Source organism: Cynocephalus volans, chromosome 10 (genome assembly GCF_027409185.1).
Source record: "Cynocephalus volans isolate mCynVol1 chromosome 10, mCynVol1.pri, whole genome shotgun sequence".
NCBI classification, from domain to species: Eukaryota; Metazoa; Chordata; class Mammalia; order Dermoptera; family Cynocephalidae; genus Cynocephalus; species Cynocephalus volans.
In genome coordinates, this window is record NC_084469.1 from 27,046,390 (window position 1) to 27,071,177 (window position 24,788).

Below are 24,788 nucleotides of genomic sequence, written 5' to 3' on the forward strand. Positions count from 1 at the left end.
TTTTAAAGATTGTCATATGAAAAGCAGATGGACATTTACTCATCTGACTTAGATTCTAACCATGTATACTTTCCCTACCATTAGTGGAAGAACCAGGCTGGGTCAGACTTAATAATTTTTATGGTTATAATTCAGAAACTTATGTCCTGCCTATCCCATCAGTTTCCTAGATTCTAGTTAAAACCCATCTCAAACTGAAGGGATTTTGTATGAATAATATATAATATGTGCATATATAATATACAGCTGGAAGATATCTACCACTAAGAAGCTTTTTAAAAGAAAATGGCTTTTAGAATTTAAAAAGTAGAGAAATAAATAGCAAACATTTTCAATAGTAAGTACATATAAATTTTAAAAACTTCTGGACATTTCCAAAGCAACTCCCCCGCTACCAACTTACCTTAAAGAAGGGATTCTAAGTATAGAAAGAGATGTCCCAAAGCTTATGAGCTCCTTCCCTTGGGTGGGAGGTGGGGAGTGCTTTTTAGACCTTGAGTTTACTTACTCTTAATTCCCCAAAAGGTTGGTTTTCTGGTTTTCTGGTTTTCTGGTTTTCTAGTTGGAAGCAGGTATGAATCAATAAAAGAGCTACTAGAGGAAGGCACAATGACTGCAGAGAGTGACACTGTGACAATGAGGAGGAAGACCTAAACACAAAACCAAAGGCACGGCAATCTTACCTTGAAGACCCAAACACAAAACCAAAAGCACAACAATCTTACTTTGAAAGGAAGTTTCTAAGGGCATTACTGTATTAGAGCTCAGTGTAAAACTTCCCACCCTGTTAAAGCTAATCTCTCTATCTGTACTCTGGAACCTCTCTCCTCCCATTTCCTCTGGAATCTTGCTCCATGAATCATCCTCTCTTCCTACCATATCTTGACCCTTTTCTTTCCTTATGACCCTTTCCTCTCAGCAGAAAAACATTCTCAAGTCTCTTCCAAAACAGCCCTTCTCTCACTCTAAATTCTCTTCTAGATACTTTCTTCTCCTTTCCTTCTGAGACAAGGTTTTGAAAAGAACACTGTCTACTTGCTACCTCCACTTCCTCACCACTCATTTACCTTCTAGCAGGCTGCAATTTCTGACCATCTACTCCACCGAAGCTGATCTCAAATAGGTCTGTAGTGCCCTCCTAATTGCCAAAGTCAAGTGACTTTCTACTTTTACTTCTCTTGACCTCCCCAAAGCATCTGACCCAACAGTGACCACTTACTTCCTTTCTGAAACTCTCTCTTTGCTTAGAGTCTGTGGTGCCACACTCACCTGGATTTTATCCAAACTAGAGTCCCTAGTCCTGGGATACCAATGGAATTTATGCAAAAAAGGGGGAGAAGGTTGCTATGAATGTGTCCCCCTAAAATTCATATGCTGAAACTTAATTACCAATGTAATAATATTAAATGTGGAGGCTTTAGGAAGTAATTAAGTCACGAGGGCTCTGCTATGGGATTAATGACCTCTTTAGATAGGAGATGCCAGACAGGGCTGGCCAGTTAGCTCACTTGGTTAGAGCATGGTGCTGATAACATCAAAGTCCAGGGTTCGATCCCCGTACTGTTCAGACAACTCTTAGTTACTTTTCTGTCACTTATAACAGAATACCTGAAGTGGGGTAATTTATAAAGAAAAGAAATTTATTTCCTATAATTCTGGAGGCTGGAAAGTCTAAGGTTCAGGGGGCACATCTCGTGAGGGCCTTCTTTTTGATGGGAGTTTTTGCAGAGTCCTGAGGCAGTGCAGGGTATCACACAGGGAGAGGGTTGAGCATGTTATCATGCTTCTTCCTCTCCTTATAAAGCCACTAGAGCCACTCTCTTTATAACCAATTAATCCATTAATCCATTAATGGATTAATCCATTCATAAGGGCAGAGCCCTCATGATCCAATCACCTCCCAATTGCCCTACTTCTTTTTTTTTTTTTTTTCCCCAAAAGATGACCGGTAAGGGGATCTCAGCCCTTGGCTTGGTGTTGTCAGCACCACGCTCAGCCAGTGAGTGAACCGGCCATCCCTATATAGGATCCGAACCCGTGGCCCTGTGTTATCAGCACCGCACTCTACCGAGTGAGCCACGGGCCAGCCTTGCCCTACTTCTCAATACTCCATATTGGGAATTAAGTTTCAACATGAGCTTTGGAGGGAACAAACATTCAAATTATAGAAGAGCTGTTCATCTGTTTTGCTCTCTGCCATTCTGCCATGTGAGGATACAGCAAAAACCTCATCAGACACCCAATCCGCTGGCATCTTGTCTTGGATTTCCCACTCTCCACAACTATAAGAAATAAATTTCTATTATTTATGAATTACCCAGTCTGTGGTGTTTTGTTATAGTAGCAGGAACAGACTAAAACAAAGGTTTGATCAAAAAGGTTTGGGAAATGTGGTGTTAAACAGGTTGCTTTACTACAGGATTTCTCAGGTCTTTAGTATACTGATGTGCTTTGTGACTCTACAAGATGGGGTTCTGCACTATTTTCCAAACTTAGCCCTTCCCTCCCTTTTAAAGAACTATCTTATATGACAAGTGAGTTGCGGAACACATTTTGAGTAACACTGCTCTTGATTTTTTTTTTTTTTCCAGTCTTATTTGCAGGATCTTTCTCCATTAGACTCCTAAATGTCCAATTCCCCAAAAGCCCATCTTTACTCTTTTCTCATCTCATGCTAGTCACTATACTAGCCTGTTTCTGTTGCTTATAACATAAATACATGGAACTGGGTGATTTATAAAGAAAACGAAATTTATTGCTTACAGTTTCAGAGTTTGGAAATCCAAGCCCAGGGAACACATCTGGTGAAGGCTTTCTTTGGTGTTGGCTTCAGTAACGGCAGAGTATCACATTGTGAAAATGGTGGAGCAGAGAGAGCAGAGAGATAGCTCCTCATGCACTGTCCTTTTAAAGCCCTCAGAACCACGCCCATGACCACCATTATTAATCCTTTCACTACAGCTTGGTCCTACAATCTAATCACCTCTTCAAGGCCCCACTTTTTAATTACCGTAATAGGATTTCCTACCCTCGACAGTTAACAGTGGGGATTAAGCCTCAGTGAGGTTTGGGGGGCATTCAGTCTATAGCAGTCACCCTTTATTCCTCCATTTGTCTCATCTTATACATTCTCTGTAGGTGATCACATTCATATACTCATGGCTTTGACATGGCTTTAGAGTCAAGTGACCCTGCCACTTATTAACTGTGTAACCTTGGATATTGGTTTCCTAATCTATAAAATGGAAATAATAATAATAATCATAAGGATTAAGTGATATAATATATATAAAGTGTTTACACAGTGCCTGACACATATAAGCAAAAGCTCAATAAATGGTCACTATCATTTTCTCTGTCTCTAGCCTACATCTCCTTGCTGAGCAGCACGTATATCTATCCAACTTGGGACTTTTCCCTTGGTTGTTTCATACATACCTCAAACTCAAGATGCCCACCTCCCACCCCATCATCTAAACTGGCCTCTGTATTCTTTCTCTCAGTGAATGGTATCACTCTCCACCCAGCTGCCCAAACCTGAAATACTGAAGCCATATTCCAGACCATTCCTTCTCAATTCCCATCCTTCCTCCTACCCCCAAATTCAGTAACTAAGTTTATCTGGCTCCCCTCCAATACATGTTCAGATGGCTATCTTTCAAAAGTGCAAATCTGATCATATCACTCTTCTACTTAAATTCTTCAATATTTCCTCATGGTATTCAGGGTAAGATTGAGCCTCCCAGTGTATCATTTAAGGTTCATGATCTGACCTCTTTAGTCTCATTTCCAGTGATGCCATGACCCTGACACTCTTCACTCCAACCAAATAAAATTATATTTTTCTAACAAGTGGCTATATTGTCATGTCTTTACACATGTTATTCTTCTGTCTATAAAGTCCATTCATTCCCACTCCCACTCACTTTATTGCTGGCTAATTCCAACTGATCTTTTTCATGAGTTTAATTATATGTTATCCTATTCCTGGCCTTTAAATTTCTCTGTATCATATGTAAAATGCAGCCTATAAATTTAAATATTCATTCTCAACCTATTTAATACTACGAAATATAAGCAATTCATCCAATATGCTTAGGTAAAATGACCAGCCCCAGAACTGTCTTATTTTAGTACTGAAGAAGCCTATAATTAAATGAGATTGACATCTCTTCACTAACATCTATTTATTATATATTTATTATATTCCAGACACTAAAGGGGTTACAAAAATGAACAAGAAAGATTCCTAACCTGCTGGAGGCTGACTGTTAAACAAAAATCCTAGTATAATGCTATAAAGATATGTATATGTATAAAATTTCTATGAGAACACAGAGGAAGAAATAAGTAACTTACGTTACGGGGTTACAAAAGAATATAATTGGAACAAACTCTAAATAAAATATTTTTCCTCTCAGTAAAATAATTTTTTTTTTACTTAGAATTAGATTAAATATTAAAACTCACCCAATAAATATCAAGATAAATTCGTTTCTAAACTTTTCACTCTTCAGGTGACAAGTTCTTTATATTTCTTTGTTGCAAAGCCTCATGGGATAACAGGATGCGGACAAACTTTTAGGTAAAGACTCTAAGTAGCCAAAAAGGCAAACAAGGTATTAGAATTTTTAGGAAAACTCAGCAATATATGCTTATGAATATAGTAGTTTTGCGGGAGCCTAACTATTTCATTTCAGAGCAGTTCTTTGACATCTTTATTAACAAGAGATGGTTTTTCCTCTAAACTGCTACATAAGAGGAAATAACCTTTATCTTACTAAAATGTCTTGTATGTTGGGGTCTCTTTTTTATAGCAGCTTGGCCTACTCCTTAACTAACACAGTCAGGAAAAACAATGAACGCACACTAACTTCTGAGAATATGATAAATAAAATAAAAAGAAATTAATTTCAAAAATTCACATTTAATATGCTATAAGCTCTCTTCTTTGCTCAGTTACAAAGTAAAATTATAAACTCATATTTTCATAAAAGCAGCCTTTGTGAATGTTCACTTCAGGATCGTTTTCTAGGGTCCCCATCACTAGGGTGGCCATATGCCCCTGTTTGCCCATCCTAGTTAACACCTGCCACACAGTGAAATGATTACTAGCACTTCTCCCATTATTATCCTGGTCTGAATAATAAATTATAAGGTCAACCTATTATCCACTTCTTGTGGCCCCTAAAAAAACCCTCAAGAATGTATTCTTTTCATTATTGAGGTCAGTTTGTATCATTTAACATCTTTAAAACCTTTAGGGGAAAAAGTACCCAATTTTAACTACTCTGTCTCTGAGATGGACTAGCTCAAAATATTCTTCAATTTTATTACCTCTTCCTGTCTCTCTTCCCCTCATAATTGCTGTGAAAGGAGACTCTTGTCTTCTTTAGCTCAGAAGTTAAAAAAAGAAAAAGAGGTCGTAGAGGCATCCAGGAGAGAGGTAGCAAAAAATGGACAAAATCTATATTAATTTTCCATAGTGAACACTTTTTGAGAATATCTTTCAAAGTAAAAATAGAGACTTCGATTTAAGACTATAAAATAATAAATGAATGAAAGTTTATTTTTAACTACCAAAACAGAATGTATATATTTAAATGAGTGTCCTCTTCAAATAACCATCTTGAGAAGTTCTATGATATACCACTACTTGAAACATTTTGGGAGTATCTGCTTGGAAATTGTATTTAAGCCACGTCATGATTCACGAAAAAATTATCTCACTAACTACAAGTATAGAAAGGCTATTTTTCACTTCTTCCTTTCAAAAAAAGTATTAATTTTGTGAATAGACTCCATGGTTAAAAGCCTCCTTCCTTGCTCTGTATCTCCCTGAAAAATCCCTTAGACAGTCCTTTGATGTGCCAAGTGCCCCAGGGTAATGCATCAACCATTCTCCCATAGCTGTGAGAGTAGGAACTGATTATTTTAGAGATTCGTGTATCCCTAGGGCCTGAAATATAAAAGACACTTAACTAAGACGATTTGGATTGGTTAATTAGTATTCATCAGATATAGACACAAATTATTTTTGGCTATTTCCAAAAATCAAATTCACCTTCCAAAGAAGATTTGCTACGCTTGGAGATATTTAAAAGAACTGAAGGTAATGCCAAAAAAGGAGCTCCATAGATGGTAAGCAAATGTTGCATCATTTGTATAAACACATTGTCCATTTTCCTTAGGGACTAGACAACAGTTTTTCAAATATATAAGTTCTGTTATGTTTGTTAAAGATATTACCCTATAGACTAGAACTCCTTAACTAATGGAAATCTTCCAAATAAAGAAAGAAAAAACTAAGGTCCAGAGCTGAGTTGACTACTCTTCATCAAAATCTGGCCTTGAAAGTTTTCTTACTTTTAAAAACTCTAATTCTTCTTTCCCCGATAAAACTGCCAGTCAATCAATCAAAATGCATCAACCCTGACAAAACTTTAGTTGCTTTCTCACCCTTTCCCTTAGTTTTTCACTAAAAGTTTCTCCATATTTACCTTCAGAAGATTTATTATTAAAAAAACTATACTCTGTCCTACTGTAAAAATGGCTTGAGTTTAGGTTTCAATACAACCTCTCTTATAGAAAATTATAAAAACCCCTAAATCTCTATAACTAGGAGAATAAATTTCTATGCATCTTTCCAATTATCTACACCTGTCCCCTTTTTACTAATAAATAATATTTCCAGGTATCATGGCAGTATCAATATAGCTATGAAAATGCCAAAACCAGGTTTTCATTAGACCTAGTTACATAATCACAGTAAAATTTAAAAAATAAATAAATAAAATAAGCCTCAAGAGATTAATTTAATTAACTTTAAGTGGATAAATCACCTGATCACAGATGAATGAGTCTCAAGGGACAGCAGGACAAAAATAATCATGGGTAAGGGAGATTGATGGATATTTAAAGACTTAAAAGCATAAGCTAATTGTAACTCATATATTATAAATGCCACATCTTAAATTCTCATGGTCACATAGCAGTGAAATTTAACCATACTTAATATTGAGATTTTCATGGAATCAGGTGCCTGTGCACACAGATTCCTAAGAATTCCCAGATATAAGAGTTAAATTCCATGAGGAATTACCAGAATCTGCTACTTCCAGTGCTCATACTCACATTGAGCAAAAAAACACCACCCTGTTACTAATCTACTACGTCACCACATGAGTCACTACGAAACAAGACTTTCTTCCTTTGTTTAAAAACAAGACTACCCTATACAAGGCAACAAGTGATAAGGTACAAGTTTAGACAAATTTACTTTCAGTAGAAAACATTTGAAAGTACTTGAACAAAAGTGTATTATTGCTCTTAGAGTTTTACTGTCTATCACTGTTATTCTTACTTTTACATTTTGGATCCTCAAGAAAAACTTTCAGAAGGGTACCTCTGCCCCTTGTAACCTGCAAAATAAACACTTCCTTTCAGACAAGTGGGGCCCTGTTTGTCTTCCTGGATGGCAATGCTGGGGATACATAAACTATGTTTATGCCTTACTCTGTATATGATTCATTATATTTGAGCACCATGATCTGACCCAAGCAACTGAAGTCCCAAAGTATTTTAAGCAACAAATGAATTGAGTAAGTGTACAAAATGATCATACCATTATAAACATAATAAATACTTCTTGTTAGTGGTATAAGATCTTTTTAGATATATGTGCCAACACTGTAAAACAGATCATCTGTAACTGTTTATGGCTCGGGGTAGCTTTAATTGAAAATGGTTAACATCCTTGATGAATGGCTCCCAGATAAATTTTATCATTAGGGCTTCCTGACATTTGGTATTACACTTAATATCACTTTGTCCTTTGAAACCTCTATGTCATAAATTTGAAATAAAGCAATTTTTTTGCATTTAAAAAATCAAAATATTCTTCAGTGGTATACTTCACAATTTAAACAATGAAAAACAATTTAAACAATGAAAAACAATTAGCCAGTTAGTGGGTGGCCGCTTAGTTCAGTTGGTTAGAGTGCAGTGTTATATAACATCAAGTAACACCAAGGTCAATGGTTCGGATTCCCGTACAGGCCAGCCACCAAAAAAAAAAAAAAGCCAATTATTTGTTTGGGATTGTATTATTTTTGGCCTATAAATTTGGAAGCAATTATGTTAGAGTTTTCCCTTGAAATACAATGGATAATCCTACATCCTTATCTCTAAAATAGTGACATTATTCCCCTGGCCACATTCATGTTATAAATCTTGGCTGATCTGACAGAAAAAAAAAAATCATCATTTGTCCATGTTTCACAGTCAGGAGCCAAGCTAAGCCCTGGACAACCTCAATTTCTTCATCCTTAAACATCACATGCTACATCCATAGTAACAATAACAGCTACCATTTATTGAAGGCTAAAAGGATCAGCTTCAATGCTAAGCAGCTTACTAATAACAACTCTAGACTTACATCAAATGTGCATTTAGTTTATATTAATTTGATTTTATGTGCTGGGTAGAGAATAAATAAATATGAATATAAGTTACAGTGCACATGATTTTACCTGCCATTCCACTCAACAAGTGCATGCGATAAAGTACATATGAGACAGGAGAAACTGTGTCCCTTCAGACAGTCTCAGTTACAGAGTTAAATGCCTCAAACCATGTACTATATATTGTTCTTTATGGGTGACTTAACAGATTTTTTCAAGGATAATTTTTACTGTAATTGATTTTTGCCTTATATTCTCACTTTAGAACTCTGCTAAGGTGGGATGTTGCTGTATCTCATTTGGTCCTAATAAATGTTCTGTGATGTGAGGTACAACTACTACAAAGATATACATGCCAATATCAAAATTCAATTTGAATTTCAAATTTCAGTGTGTTACTGTATACAATTTCTCATAAAGTAACATATTTGAGAATAATACATACTTGACACAATTCAGTAAAGACCAAAATATATCACCTATAATAAGTATGCATTAGAAGCCAAGCTATCGCAATTTTTTTAAAAATTAAGTACTGTAGGAGAGTGCTTCAAAAAGTTCATGGAAAAATGGAACTAATGATAATACTAATATTTCCATGAACTTTTTGAAGACCCCTCATATATAATACTGTGCAGAAAGCAAAGAATTAAATCTACTTAACATTAGTAATCATTAAAGGCACTGAACACTCACTATGCAACAACGCCAGACACATGCTAAGCATTCATTCAGTTCTTTCACGAAAGCCAGCAATAATCTTGTAAGATAGGTATTCAAATTATCTCCATTTTATAGATAAGAAAACTGAGACTTAGAAAGGTTAGCTTGCCCAAAGTCATATACCTAGCAAGTGGTAGAACTGGGGTTTTAACTCCAGAATCTGGTACCAGAGCCTAATGCCAATTTAACCACTGTGCCATAAAGCATCCCACTTTCTAGACAACAAGTATTTAATACATAAAATCACTATTAAATTATCCAAAGAAGGAAACTGTCCTTTTGGGTCGGGATTTGGCAAGATAGAAAAGCATACTGATGGCCAGAGTAAATAATACTTTATTCTTCAGACTAAAGTAATCAAGAAAGATTTAGCAGCATTAAAAAAAACCAAAAACAAAAACCCTTCAATATTTCAATATCACTGTCACACTGCCTACTGATCTTGAAGAAATTCTGCTCTCAATTTCCAGAATGGTACTTGAGAAAGTCAGTAATAAATCAAGTAATGTAGGCAAAAAATAAAATGAGGAAAGAAAACTTTATAATTTTAGGAGTTAAGAAATAACTATTTTACAGGGCGTTTTCTAGACTATTGGTCCATACATTTTCAAATAACATTTTTGTGTATTAGAATAATTTCCAAAGCCAACTGTCCATACAATAATTTTTTCCTTTGTCTTTGAATTTAGAACCATATGTAATCTAATTGTATAAGGTTTCACTTTGGTTATAGTCACTGTTTTACTATCTACATATATCCGATAACATCATGTTGTATACCTTAAATATACACAATAAAACTGATTTTTTTTTTTTTTTTAAGATGGCTGGTAAGGGGATCTGAACCCTTGGCTTGGTGTTGTCAGCACCACGCTCAACCAGTGAGCTAACTGGCCATCCCTATATAGGGATCCGAACCCGTGGCCTTGGTGTTATCAGCACCGCACTCTCCTGAGTGAGCCACGGGCCGGCCCTTAAAACTGATTTTTTAAAAAAGGTTCCACTTTGGAGTCCACAAAACTATCGCAGAAATGGTTAATTCAGAAATGTGAGCCACAATAAAATACAGACTAAAGAAATACAAAATCAAATGGGAAACTTCAGTATATTAGCAGAATGAAGAAACAGTAAAACACAGAATTTCAGCTATCCAATTTTCTAACATTTTAAAAACAGTGGACTATACTAGCAGCTTAAATGATATAAAGTCTTGTATATAGTAGGAACTCATTAATAAATGTTTGCTAATAAATGCAATCCAATAAAGTAAATTTTTAAAAAATCTATTGAAAAAAAAAAGTATAAGCCTAGGACCTGTTAAAACACAGGCTTTCTGTTAAGTGTCTTGAATAACCTGAAAGGATAGCTAGAAACAAACCAAAGACTAATTTTGTGACCAGAATCTCTATTTGTAACTTTCAGCAGACTGGCATTCTGAACAAGCTCATCAACATAGAGGTCCAAATCATCCTTGTGCCTTTGAAGTTTTTCATTTATAAGCCACAACTATAATTTTCTATATGACAATTTCAAGAACACAAGAAGACTTTTCATATTTTTTAAATAAAATTCTCTTACTATTTTTAATCCTACAGATTAAAGTCCTACAAAATGTGTTTAAATGGAAGTACCCTAAAAATATTTTCTTTCTCCTAAAAGCTTTAGATCTAATTTCCAAGATTCTGTATCATGCAAAAACGTTTAGTAGGCAAGTGCTGGAGTTCTTGGATTTTTCAGCTGCACCTTGCCTGACCAGACTTCCTTTACAGTCAGTATAGTTTCATTTGAAGTTTAATTGGAAAACCACAGAATCAGCATAAAAATGCTCAGAGTTGAGAAAGTTGCAGTTTGTATAGATAGATAAAGAAGACAAATCAAAATATTGTGTTCACAGAAAACAGTGTAATTTTTTTCGGTACTCTAAGAAGTAGGTTGTCTCTATTTTCTGATAGGATTCAATAATAAAAATTGTAATCAAAATACAACCAAAGACTGAACCAAAGGCCTCTTGTTATATCATATGTGAGTTCATTCAGTTGCTTTGGAAATAGATCTTCTAAGAGCTGCATTCAATTTAAACTGCCAACTGCTTGGAATAGACGGCTTTGACAAATCATTCTTCTCACCTGTTGTTTCCTTGTACAAAGATATATTTAAATTTATGAATACATGCAGTATCTTTGGATTCTCCATGTTTAAAAAATATCTCACAATTTCTGTTCTATTTTGCCCATGATTTACAGCCTCAATCGTTAAAAACACCAACACACTCAGACTATGATTTGACTATACAAACTAAAGTGGCCACTTGCAATGATCTGTTCTACCATATAGCAAAACATTCAGTAGATTAATATGCTGCTAAGCATGGCCTAGTAAGTTGATAAACTCTCAAGGGAAGGAGATTTTTAAAGAGTACAGTTGCATTAATCATTCTGTATGGTGCTCCATGGTCATTACAAAACTATACACAACATTGTTTTGCCACAGAGATTGGCAACTAAAGCAGAGATTCTCTAATTTTTAAAAATGAAGCCATTATCAAGTAAAAAATTTTAAAAAGAAAGAAAAGGGATAAAGAGAAACTAAACTCTACAATAGGTTATCCATTTGAATCACATTGTCATGAAGTAAATAACTTCCCAACCAAATTTGTGTTATAATGAAAAAATTGCTTAACAACCAAATAGCAATCCTAAATCACCATCATTATAACAATGACTAATACTTTACGAGTGCATGCTTATTTGGTGTCAGGCACGGTGCTAATGCATTCTCTCATTTAATGCTTACAGTAGTTCTGTGAAAGAAGTACTATTATTACCCCTATTTTACAGGTGGGCAAACCAAAGCATAGAGCAGTTAAGTGATTTAAGTCCAGTAAATTACAAAGGTAGGATTCAGATTCAGGCAGACAATTTCCAGACCCTAAGCTGCTTCGTGTTCTATCGGTATTTCTGAAGGCCTTAAAAGAGAGAAATGAAAATACGTTTAGGGCTTTCTCACCCCCATATGACCTATATTAGAGTAACTGGCAGATACTATCTTTATTCTAAATCAGTGACTTTCTCAAACCCCAAAGAATCAATGAGCTTCACTAACAGATTAAGAAAAAGTGTTATGAAATGCTAACATGTGGTTTATACTAATTCTTGCCTGAGACATGATAAATATTGTAATTATGAAGAAAGGGCTCTTCCAAATTCTAGCTGTTTCTATAAGTGTCTGTAGCAACAATAGAATTATTGCTCTAATCATCAAGTTGCATGGAGATGTCTTCCTTCAACCTCAATAAATACAATTTCTTATATTCCCCTATTTGTTTGCAACATTAAAAAAAAAAAGAGGTTGTTGGGTTTTTTTCCCTTTTCTTTAAGAGAGGAAAGGTATAGAGTTGGGAGAGGAAAAACAGGTGACGGGCAAAGTAATACCCACAAACACACACTTCCCAGAGTGTGACTACCGTGTCTTAGATAACATCTTATAATAATCACCCTGTAGAAAAAACTGGCTTCTAATTGTGAATGGAGCTGAAGAGATTAACACCTAGAAGTAAAAAAACATATCTTTCATTTTCCTAGCTGCAAAGATATTCTGCTCCTCCATCTTTTTAAATTAGTCTGTTCCACATTCCCTGTCCAGTATCCCTTTCAGAATGATGTCTTCTTCCGGTGTACACATTTGGTTTGTTCCTCTCCTATTGCACTCATCATATTAGGTTTTTGATTATACATGCTTAGATTATAGCTGCCTTCCCCAGTAGACTTGTAGATTCTAAGGCAAGTATAATGCCTTATATCATACCACAGTGCTTGGAAAGGCTCCCTGAATTTGTCAAATATCAAGGCACAAGCAGCAAAATGAAACAAATTGCAGAGATTCAAACTATAGCAGGGCATATGTGAAGCTAAATTATTAAAAATGGAAGAAATCAAACAGCAGCTAGACATAGACTAATTCTAACACACAGAGGTAATTTAGTCTAGTAGTTGCTCTCTGATTGTGATAACCAAAGTTTAAATCCCAGCTCTACCATTCCTAGCTGGGGGAGTCTAGAAACTGCCCCAAGAATCAGTTTTTTTTCACCTGTAAAATGGGAACAATAATAGTACTACTTCTAATGGTTGTTGTGATGCCTATTTAGTGCTGATTTAGTTCTGAACCCCATGTGTATTACACAGCAAACACTTGAAACGTGGTAGCTGTTAAGACAGTTATACTTTGAGTTGTCTTGCCCATAACTACAAATTTTAACAAAGTTACTTTAAAAGAAAGCCAAGAGAACATATAGTGCATTCAAGGTAAAAGGGCATAAATGTTAAAACTCAGAACAAATTAACTTTACTTCTCCAGCCCCATTTTCTGTACATGGCATCGGTACTATACTGCTTGTGGTCCACAGCATACATCATGCCATTTCTAGCTCTGTGCCTTAAGTTCATGGTTAAGAATGCTCCCTCTCTCCTGCTACTCACCCCTAACCCTCTGTTTGCTGACCAACTCCCACTCACTCTTTAGCTTTGAGCCTTAAACTCAGAAGTCCTTGCTGACCTTCTTTCTCTTCTTCAAGGCTTATATATTTGTGATTACTACACTGTAATCTAATTACTTATTTATTATCAATTTTCCTACTTCTACTCTAGGGTTCTTGAGACCAGGGACAAACTGGCAGCTCGATCCTCAGTAGTGGCATAAATAAGTAAATAAATAGATATCCTCAGACTCAAGTAGAGTGCAATACACAAAAAGGCACTAAATAACTTTCTTTTTTAATTTAATCAAACAGCCCCACAAAGTCTAGGCTGGAACACAGTACTACCTCTCCCCACTTGTTTCTAAGCATATCCTCTCCCACTTAATAAATGAAATACTTCCCCCTATCTTTCAGGAAGTCTAGGAAACCACGGGACCTTTCCTTACATTTCAGAGCCAAGGGTACCTCATCAGACTTTCCCTCAACAAACAGGAAAATGAGGGACACTGTGATCAGCAGCCATGCTGCTCCAGATAGGCAAGAAAATGCAGAGCAATTTGTAAAAGTATCTGAAAAGGCTTCAGGGCTGAGAGCCAGAGGAAGAGAACAGATGGGATTACCTGCACAAAATAGCACTCATTAAATATTTGCTGATTAATAAGATTCTTAAGGTCTTTCCCATGTACCCCCAGCCTCTGGCATACTTCAGGTTAGATAAAGGGGTTTATCAATAGTCACTTAAAAAAAAAATTGGAAATAGTTTCCCAAGTACAGCTAGGTTTTTTTTGAAAGAATGAACATATAAACAAAAACATGGACATGTGAATGTCAACAACAGGCCAGGCACTGCTGTAGCCAACACGATAGCAGGCATTTGATGAAAAACAGTGAAGTACAAAGCTCCTGGAATCAGGAGTGATATTTAATGGTGTTACATAGGCAGTGTTGCACAGTGTTTTTTTTTCAGACTGACCATAATCCAGAATCTGCTCTCTTTCACTTAAAGCCAGATAGAAAGGACGAGAGACGTGAAGATACCTTTTGAGTACCAAAAGCCTGCTCTTCTTCTAAACTTCCCAGGGACTTGAGTCAAATTTTAAAATTTAAGCTAGTTTATTTTCTATCCATACAATTTAATGAATACTAAGTAGTAAGTGCTAAACTAACTTAACCCCTGTGGGACTAGCAATGGAACTTCAATAGAACACACTTTAGCTTATACCCAAATTTAGTATTTCCCAGAGGTGGACTTATATATCATCAGAAAAAAGGAGTAATTGTTTCAAAAAATGAACTGAGACAAGTTGTTAACTATTTGGAACAAAATCCTTACCTCACATCACGTAGTAAAATTAATTTCAGATGATTAAAGTTAAATATAAAAATAAAACTATAAACTTAAGAAAATATAGGTGAATATTTCTCTGCTCTATTGATGGAAAATTGAACTAGGTAGAAAAACAATGGAAAACACAAACACACACACACACAAACTTTGGGTTGATGGCATTAAAAATTTTTAAATATCAGTACATCAAAATGAATAAATAAATAAAATGGCAAATGAAAAACTGGGGCAAAACTTGCAATATAAGAGAAAAAGGTTAATATTCTTAGTATATAAAGAATACTTACAATCAATATGGAAAAAAATAAGTACCCATGGAGAAAGCTGGGCAAAGCATATAAATGATTTAAAAAACAAAGAATCAAAACATAACAGTAAATATTTGAAAAAACATTTAACCTCTGATAAAAGAAAAAAGTAAATTAAAACAACAATAAAATACTATTGGTTAAGATAAAGGGTCCTGTGGTCAGACACCAGACCTAAAACCTCGGATAACTCACTTTACTTCTGTGAGCCTCAATTTTCTTTGTAAAATAGAGATAATAATTCCTACCCCACAGGAGTGATGTGAAAATTAAATAACATAATGCATGTAAGGTACTCAGCACGCTATCTAGTATACAGCAAGTTTTAATAAACAATATCTCTTATTATGAGAAAGAAAATGGATGATGAACAGGGTACAGTGAAACATTTTTTATACACTGCTTCTAAATGAAGATTGATTCGACCTTTCTGGAGGACAATTTGGTAACATGTACCAAACATCTTAGAAGTGGTCATATCCTTTGGGCTTCTGGGAATAACTTTCTATAGTTAAAAATAATGGAAGAACTCAAAATGGAAAAAATTGATAAATATGACTATATGCATCAATCCATCCATTGATTCATGCATCAAATACTTTTGAACCCTGATGATAAAAAAATACGCAATTAGACCCAGTCCCTGGCTTAAAGGTTAGTTGGGGAGATGGGCAATCAAAAAATCATGTACAGTAAAGAGATAAGAGCCACCATGGGTAAGTATAGGGTGTTATGGTGCACAGAGAAGGAGCACCTACCATGGTCTGGGGTGGAGTCAGGGAAGCTTCCCAGAAGAAGTGACATTTAAGCTGAGACCTGAAGGATGAGTAGCAATTAGTTAGGTAAAGAGATGAAGGATAAGTGTTCCAGGTAAAGGGAACAGCATGAGCAAAGCCTAGAGACCAAAGGGAGCATGGCATGTCAGCTTAACTGAGCATGGCAAGGCAGGGACTTGGGAAGAGATAAGGCTAAAGAGGTAAGCAAGGTTGGCTCATTCAAGGTCTACTAGCAAAACAATGAATTGTAGACTTTATTCTAAGAGTAACAAAAACTGAATTTAAAAGAAAATAATTTGTAATAAATATAGTAAAGGGTTAATATTCATAATACATCAAGAGGGTACATAAATTGAAAAGGATGAACAAATAGCTCATAAAAAGGAAATACAGAATTGAAGTAAGGGTTGTATAACTCTAAGTTTACTAAAAATAATTAAATTGTACACATTAAAACAGGTATATTTTAGAGTTTGTAGATTATACCTCAATGAACCTATCCTTTATTTATTTATTTAATTTTTTATTATACATACATGTGGGGTACAACATTTATTTTCAATAATTGTGTAGGATATGTGGTGGTTAGGTCAGTATAGTTAGCTTATTCATCATTACAATGCACAATCATTCATATTAGACCCATCTAATAATAAAATATAAATCAAACCAACTAGGTACTACTCTTTTTTTTTAATTATTAATTTTTTTTTTACATTCTAAGATGTTGTTGCAGAGCAGTTGGCGAGGAGGGAGAGATGGGAACTGGGAAGGAAACAGGGTGGGAGGAGGAAGAAGGAGGGGGAGCGTGGTTGAGTCCCGTGGCACCTCCTCATTACTTCAGGGGAGACCAGGGGGCTTCCAGAGGTGGTTCAATGGTCACTGAGCTGGTTGCAGATGTCAGGAGGGTATGGCTGAAGCCCTCAGCCCCCCAGTGCCCTGGCTCAGGAGCCGAGGGTGTTTCTGGTGGCAGATTGGTGGTTGTTGCTGGGCTGGTTGTAGATGTCTAGGGGGCATGGCCAAGGCCCTAGGTCAGGGGGCCCACTGCCCTGGCTCAGGAGAGCCTGGGGCGCTTCCTGTGGTGGCTTAGTGGTCATCACTAGGCTGGTTGCAGATGTCAGGGGCATGGCTGAAGCCCCTGGCCCTCCCTGCTCCCTGGCTTGGGAGCCCAGGGGGCTTCCAGTCCTTCTAGGTTTTATAGGTGTTCTTTGGTGATGTGAGACCTTTCCTAGTTAATACCAAACTTTATATCTGATCTGTGGGTATTTTTTTTTTTTCTTTCAGTTCTGTGTTGGATTATTTGCTGTTCCCACCACTTAAACTCTGCACTGGAACTAATTTGTTGTCCTTTACTTACTTCTAAAATGGAGGAACTTCCTGTGGGGACTAGCACTTGAGCCCTGTAGTTGAGCTAAATTGCTGCTTTACTGCTCATTCCCTGGGGAAGGCTTTTGTGCAGATCAGGTTTTAATGGTTAACCTTGCATGTACTTCCAGGTCTTATGAGTTCCAGTACACCTGAGTTGTGTGGAAACTCTGGTCTGGGCCTGAATCTTTTCAGAAAGCTGCACCTCTGCACTTCCGTATTCCTGACCAGTCTCCACTGAGTGGTCCTGTGCTGACTGAGGGGCAGATCAGCTGTCCATGCTGTGCCCCAATATTTCCCTGGTGGCCCATCTTCTCCACCGCTTGTACTCCAAACACTTCCCATGGGATGGGCCATGTGCCAGTCCCTTGCAATGACTCACCAGCCTCTGAGTAGGTCTTTTTTTCTGTTTCTGTGGCTCTTCGTTGCTATGTGGGTCCACGGGAACCCTGTTAGTGGTCTTGCTGGCCTACGGGCCACTAAGGCCCTCTTCTTACTGCCACCTCCAAGCAATTTCATCCAAAGGGCACAGCTGCAGCTTTTGCCAGCTCTTGCTCCATGTGCTCACCAGCTCCAGCCTGGAAGTGGCCAAGGCTCGAAATGGTGGGAGTGATCATTTCTTTCTCTCACTGTGGCTTCTCCTGCCTTCATGAACTCCATAGGTCTGTCCTCCTCTTCCCCTGAGTTCTAGCGGCCCCAGCTTGGCTGTCATTGCTTTTTAATAGTTATAAATTGTTTGATTAGTGTGAAAGAGTGATGGTGGGGACTGTCTATTCCGTCATCTTGACTGGAAGCCCTTGGCACTACTCTTTATTCTCAAAAATTAGTAATGATTAAAAATGCAATGAGAATATCCAGTATCAATAAGGTTAGGAGAAATGAGCATTCTTACACTACGCTGGTTGGAATAAATGTTAATTAGAATAACCCTTCTAGAAAGCATAGATATATAACAGGAGTCTTAAAATTGTTTATACTTTGGGCCGGCCCCGTGGCGCACTCGGGAGAGTGCAGCGCTTGGGAGCGCAGTGGTGCTCCCGCCACGGGTTCGGATCCTATATAGGGCTGGCCGGTGCGAGCGCGGTGTGGGTGACACCAAGCCAAGGGTTGCGATTCCCTTACTGGTCACAAAAAGGACAAAAAAAAAAAATTGTTTATACTTTGTGATCAAGTAATTACATTTCTTGAAATCTTAATAAACATTCCATAATGCAGTCAGATATTTATACTCAATGATATTCACTGCAATGTCATTTTTAATAGCAAAAAAAAAAAGTTGGAAAAAATCTAGATGCCCCCCAATAATGGAATAGTTAGAATGAGTTATAATATTACTACTCAATGCAGCCATTTAAATGATATAACATGTATGGTATATACCAAACTTTTTAAAAAACAAAGATACAAAATACAGCAGCATTTCAGCTTTATAAAATACAATGATGGCATGTGTCTTTTCTCTTTTCTGTACTTCTCGGTATTTCCAAATTTCCTACAATGGCCATGTATTATTTTTAGAATTCATAAAAGTTTCTAAAGCTGTCTTCAAAAAATTCAAAAGCATCACTACACTTAGTAAAAATCAATTTCATATTTGTCTTGGCTTTATTTTCTCTGCCTAAGGAGAAATATGTGGTCATATTTGAATACATACCTATATAACTAAATAATATCTTATTTATCCAGCATCATCAGGAAATAAGATATATGTAAATGAATTTACCAATTAATTTAAATGTATATCTTAAGTGTCAAAACTTTGGTGAAACTTGGATGAACATCTATCGAAAAATATACCACACTCAATCCTGATTGCTTAAATCAAGAAAAAACAAAATTAAGCCTTATGATGATTCGAAGTCATCATTGTGAACATATAATAGTAGCTCTCAGGAACTACTGAGTCCTAGAGGAGTATCTATCTTTATGTGAAGTAGCCAAGGATTGGCTATTTATGCCCGCTTTTTATGGGTTTTCTTCCTCTTCACTTGCTGTGAAATCATCAGCTATCATTTCCCAGCACTATAGGGAGGCTGCCTTTAGTAGCATCTGCAACTTTCCATTCCTATTTTACTGTCAGTAATCTTATGAGTAAGAAAACAAAATATCCAAGTTTAGAAGCATTCTGTGTAAATTAATAGTTAATATGCTTCAAATAAGGGTATTACCTAAAAATGATTTTCACAGACATGGATAATTCTGTTCTGGGTAGTCAAGGTTGCAATATAAACGAGCTCCAAAGAGTGTGAGTACTTGACTGTATCTCAAGTCTTGCTCCTTTACTCAACTGGCAGTCAAATCTCAGGATTAGAAACTGCCTATGCTGTTTCTCTTACCACATCATGCAAAGAGATGTAGACCAGGAGCCAAGAAACGCAGTTCTACTGCACATTCTTAAACCCACCAGTTTTGTAACCTTCAGCAAGTCGTTTAACCTTGGTACCTGTCCTGCATAATATATGGGGCTGTTGTAGAATTAAATTAGATCATGAACACAAAAATATTCTGAAAAGTATACAGCACTACACAAAGGCAAAAGATTATTATGGTGTTATACTTTGTTTAAGTGGCCTTGGATCAATACAGGTATACATTCAGAAAATTCATACTACATTGTGGGGTGGGAGAATGGGAAGATGTTGGTCAAAGGGTACAAAGTTTTAGTTAGAAGGAATAAATTCTGGAGATCTATTGTACAGAATGGTAACTACAGTTAATAATAATGTGTTATACACTTGAAAATTGCTAGGAAGGAAGATTTTAAATGTTCTTACCACAAAAAAAAAAAGATAAACGAGGTGTTAATTAGCTTGACGTAATCATTCCACAATGTACACATACATCAAAACATCATGTTGTGCACCATAAATATATATACAATGTTTGTCAACAGAGAAATAAATTTAAAAATTTTATTAAAAAAGAAAACAGTGGAAAAGAGATAATTCTTAAATCACTCTTTATTAATTAGGAAACATCTTCTGTCTAGGAAAAACAATATATCCCAAGAGTTGGCATCTCTGATTCCTCCTCCCCTATATCCAGTCAGTCCCCAAGTCCTTTGAATCTTCTCCACAATCCCTCACATCTGTCCCTTTCTTTCCATTACCACTTCAGTTCAGGCCTTTATTACTGTACACCTTGGCTACTGCAACAGACTATAACTGGCTCCACTCATGGCCTCTCTCTCCCTTCCTCAAATCTCTCTGGCTCATTAGTGGATCAATTCTCTTAAAACACCAGTGTGATCATATCTGCTCAAAACCTCTGAGGACTCTCTGTTTCCTTCTCCATCAAGTTCAAACTCCTAAACTTGGTAGTCCCTGTGCGGCCCAAGATGCCTTCTCACCTTAATCTCTTACTACTCTTCCAAACAAATCCTTCCTCAAACTGGTCTATTTAATTCCTTCAAATACTCCTTGTAATTTTTTGCCTCTAAACTTCTTTATACCTGGAATATTCTCTTCTTCCCAGCTTCTCTACACCTGGAATACTCTCTTATTTCCAGCTTCTCTCTAGGCCTTTAAAAATTCAACCCATCTTTCAAGAGCTAATTTGAGAGCCAACTACTATGTATACTTCTCCTTGTTCACTAGGGAGGAAAAGCCAGCAGATTCTAAAGTCAGACACATCTGAGTTTGAAGTACAAACTGCTTACTGACTGACAGTAGACAGATTCTTTAATCTCTTTGCCTTAGTTTCTTCATCTGTAAGATGAGGATAAGAGCAACTTCCCTTAGGCATATGAAGGTACTTCAAAAAGTTCACGAAAATACTCCTATTATCTTTTAATTCCATTTTTCCATGAACTTTTTGAAGTACCCTCGTATCATAACAGTAAATGAGTTAATACATGTAAAGCACTTAGCCTGATGCCTGGCATAGACAAGGAATCAAGAGATGTTAGATATTGTTATTACTCTTCTTATTACCATTGCCATTAGTGAATTTCTTTTAATCTGAATTCAGACAATATTTATGGCCATTACATACTGGCTTGTCATGTACATACAGTATCATTACCTTCAGTCTCCTTTTCTACCCTCTCACCTTATGTTTGTCCTTCCTCCGCAGCCCCCCATCCCCCAGATTACATGATCCTGATGGACAGGTCAATGTCTTATACATTTTAGTATCTATAATGGTCATTCACACCTAGTAGATGATCAATAGATTACTTAACGCCTAATGAAAGAATACTGACAGTATTAAAATGTCCTGCATCCTATACTGAAAAAGTGTAATAGAATGATTAAAGTGATTAATAAAAAATTTTAATTTCCAGGCTCACAAAATTAAATCTCTCTTTTCATGGCTCTCTATATTCTTTTTGCTCTTGCTCTCTCTCTCTTTTAAAACAACCAACCCAACCTATTTATGCAGCAAAAGATGCAACAGGAAAAATATATGCAGGTCAGACAGCAGCCAAATACTGGAGGACAAGGACCATAAGACAATCCAGCTAAACACAGCTCTAGATGAAGTCAGATAGGAAGACAATTTAAAGGGAAAGGTAACTGGCCTATCATTCATGCTAACAATTCTGATTGCTACTCACACACACCAGCCCCAGGATTCCTTTGCACGCAGGGCCAGGTAAAAATAACTGAAATAACCAGGCTAGTAGATATAGAAATATCAGTCATTTAGCTCAACAAATGAGTTTACCACATGATCAATTTAGTTACCTATGTCAAAAGTGACTATTAACATACCTCAAGATTCTAAAGTAACCCAAGTTTGGCTCATGAAGTCATATCAAGTAGATAAGGCCCTACTCTACACTAATTTGCCTCAAGAAAATTAGTATGATGACAACTTGATATACACTTATTATACTATATTTTAATATAAACTGTTTTCAACAATGCCCAGGGAAAATAATATTACTATAATACTGGTTTCTACTTTATTTCAATTGCTTTCTCAGCCAAAATCAGTCTAGTAATCGCAAACCAAAGAGTTTTCTAGTGGAATGAATTTAGATGGCTTGATGGTATGTTAATGACTTTCCAAAAACTAGCATAAAGTACTGCACATAAGAATAAATTATATTAAATTTCTATCCTTATGATATAGTCTTCAAAGGATACTAAAATGTTTTACTAGCTTTGAAATACAATTATTCTCAACTCACAGTATCTTAAAGATTTAGAGACTTAGAAGTCCCCTATTGCAGGAATTCTTTATACTACCTTCCATGCAAAATGTCCTCCAGCAATGGGCACTCACTATTTTATAAAGCAGTGCACTCAACTGTTACAAAATTCTTTCTTATAATCACTCGAAATCTGCCTCCCTGAACTTCTACCCAAGGATCCTAGTTTTGCTCTCTGGAACAACTCAAGATAAGCTAACCTCTGAAATACAATCAGTTCTTGAATTAGGATATAGTTGTCAATTTGGTCACACAAAATGAAAAAAAAACCAAAACAAAACCCCAAAACCCAAAAAAAACCTTCAGAAATGAAGAAACTACCACTACACACAACAAAATCTTGAATTCAGGAAACTATACTGAAAGCACAAGGCAGCATATTTTCAAGTTATCAAAGCTCACACCTCAGTTAACATATAAATATTAAGAGTAACCTGATTTTTTTTTATTGTGGAAGGCAGTAGAGTGTTTATTGAATATCTTTTTTAAATTTGATACTATTAAATCCACCATCCCAGTTAAAAAAAAAATTACAGTTCTGTAGGAAGTTCAAGGTAGTTTTCCCAATTGTTCATATTTTTATTCAGTCTATTTCTCTCTAAAACATCTGGATGTTTATTTATTCTTTAAAGCCCATTTTGCTCCGCTGATGCAATATTTTATTTTTAAAAATAAATAGTTTCAAAAATGAAGCCTAAGAGAATGGATTGTAAAGGAGTGGGGGTGGGGTGAGGAGCGAAGGCAAAGACAGGCCCAGCAGGGAAAGGCGGTTACTGGATATTTTCCTTCTGGAAGCATGCTTTATTGGCAGAAGCATCTGAAGTAACGAGCCATACAAACACGACCCAAGAACGAGAACGATCATGATCAATAAGTGAAAGGCAAAAATGTCTGTAAGATGTAAATAAATTGGTACTGGTCATCAAGCAGCACCAGATGCTTCGGGACCTCGAAAAGGAAAGATAAGAGGTCCAAGAAACAGAAGAGACCACTGCCACCCTTAGGGGGAGGAAAGAAACCAAGGAGTAACTACTGTTCAGCAGTCCAAAGAAGCCTGAATGGTACAAAGCACAAGAAAGACAGCAAGTGACTAGGGGGAAGAAGGCACACACCCCAGCGAGTCCGAAGAAGGGTGTGCTGTGTGCAAATTCCGAACGGGTCCTTGAAATGGTGTGGGTAAGGCGATGTGGGTGTGGGTAAGGGGAAACGCAGGAGTCTCACGGTCCCCTCCCTGCACTAGATAGAGCAACAGAGGGTAAAAGAAGGGGGAGGGTGAAAACAGCAAGAATGACTCATTCCCGAAAGGAAGTGCTCAAGCCATGGGAAGGCATGCCACAGGGGATTTCAGGGTGAAGACTGTAAGGAGCTAGGTGCTCAGGGTGATGGGGGCAAAAACCAACGTCTTGTAGTTCCTGCTATTCGTCTCTAAGATGCGGGTGTGAGGGGTTCGCGGCAGGCGAGTGCCAAGGCCTGGGAAGCGGCGTGGCGCGTGCGCAGTGGCGTTCGGCGGGACCCGCTGAGGCAAAGCGGAGCCGCAGTGACAGAAGCAAGCGGAGCGGCAGTCGAGAGGGGACTCACCGAAGCGCAGGGGCTGGAGGTGGTGCTGGGGGTAGGCGACCGCTGGACCGTGACCAAAGCCATCTAGGCGCTGCTGGGTTGTTCCGGGCAGGGCATTCTTGTCCCGAGTGTGGGGGGCGGGAGGGTGACGGAGCCGGAATGGGGAAAGGGGTTGCGGGGTCGGGGTGAGGGGAACGGGGAGGAGGAGGAGGCCGCTGGAACAGCCGCTGGCTCCGCACCCACCACCGGACTCTCGCAGACTGACGCGCCGAACGGGCGGCAAGCGGGCGGGCGGGCGGTTCAGCAGCTGCGGGGCACAATGAGCGCTACCAGTGCGCAGGCGCCACCTGTCAGCAACCGCCTCTCCCCTCGGCGCGCGCCGCCGCCTCGGCGTAACCCTTGAGTTGCCGGAAGCCGGCGAGTGCGTACGCCTCGGGTCACCGCCCCCTCCCGGGCTGCCTCCTGATCGCTGGAATCGTGCGGTTTGCCCTTGCCGGGTGCTGGACAGTGGGGTCGGGGAAGGGGTTCGGGGGAGCCTACTGGGTGTGGGGTCCCAGGGCGGGGGGCCGCTGGAGTCTTCACTCTTGAGAGAACCATTTTATGAGGTGGGGCACACA

General features: G+C 37.5%; 1 protein-coding gene across 3 annotated transcripts in view; it reads right to left on the reverse strand.

The window, feature by feature from the left end:
- SSH2 (slingshot protein phosphatase 2) overlaps positions 1 to 24,442 on the reverse strand; it is a 265,214-nt gene extending 240,772 nt beyond the window's left edge. For 2 of the 3 annotated variants that reach the window (XM_063113271.1, XM_063113269.1), the window contains exon 1: positions 24,193 to 24,442. In XM_063113271.1, coding sequence (XP_062969341.1) covers positions 24,193 to 24,255 — 63 coding nt within the window. In that variant the 5' untranslated portion in view covers positions 24,256 to 24,442. The remainder of the gene's footprint in view (positions 1 to 24,192) is intronic. The other variant, XM_063113274.1, reaches the window with a different exon arrangement.
- Between the last annotated feature and the right edge of the window lie 346 nt (positions 24,443 to 24,788).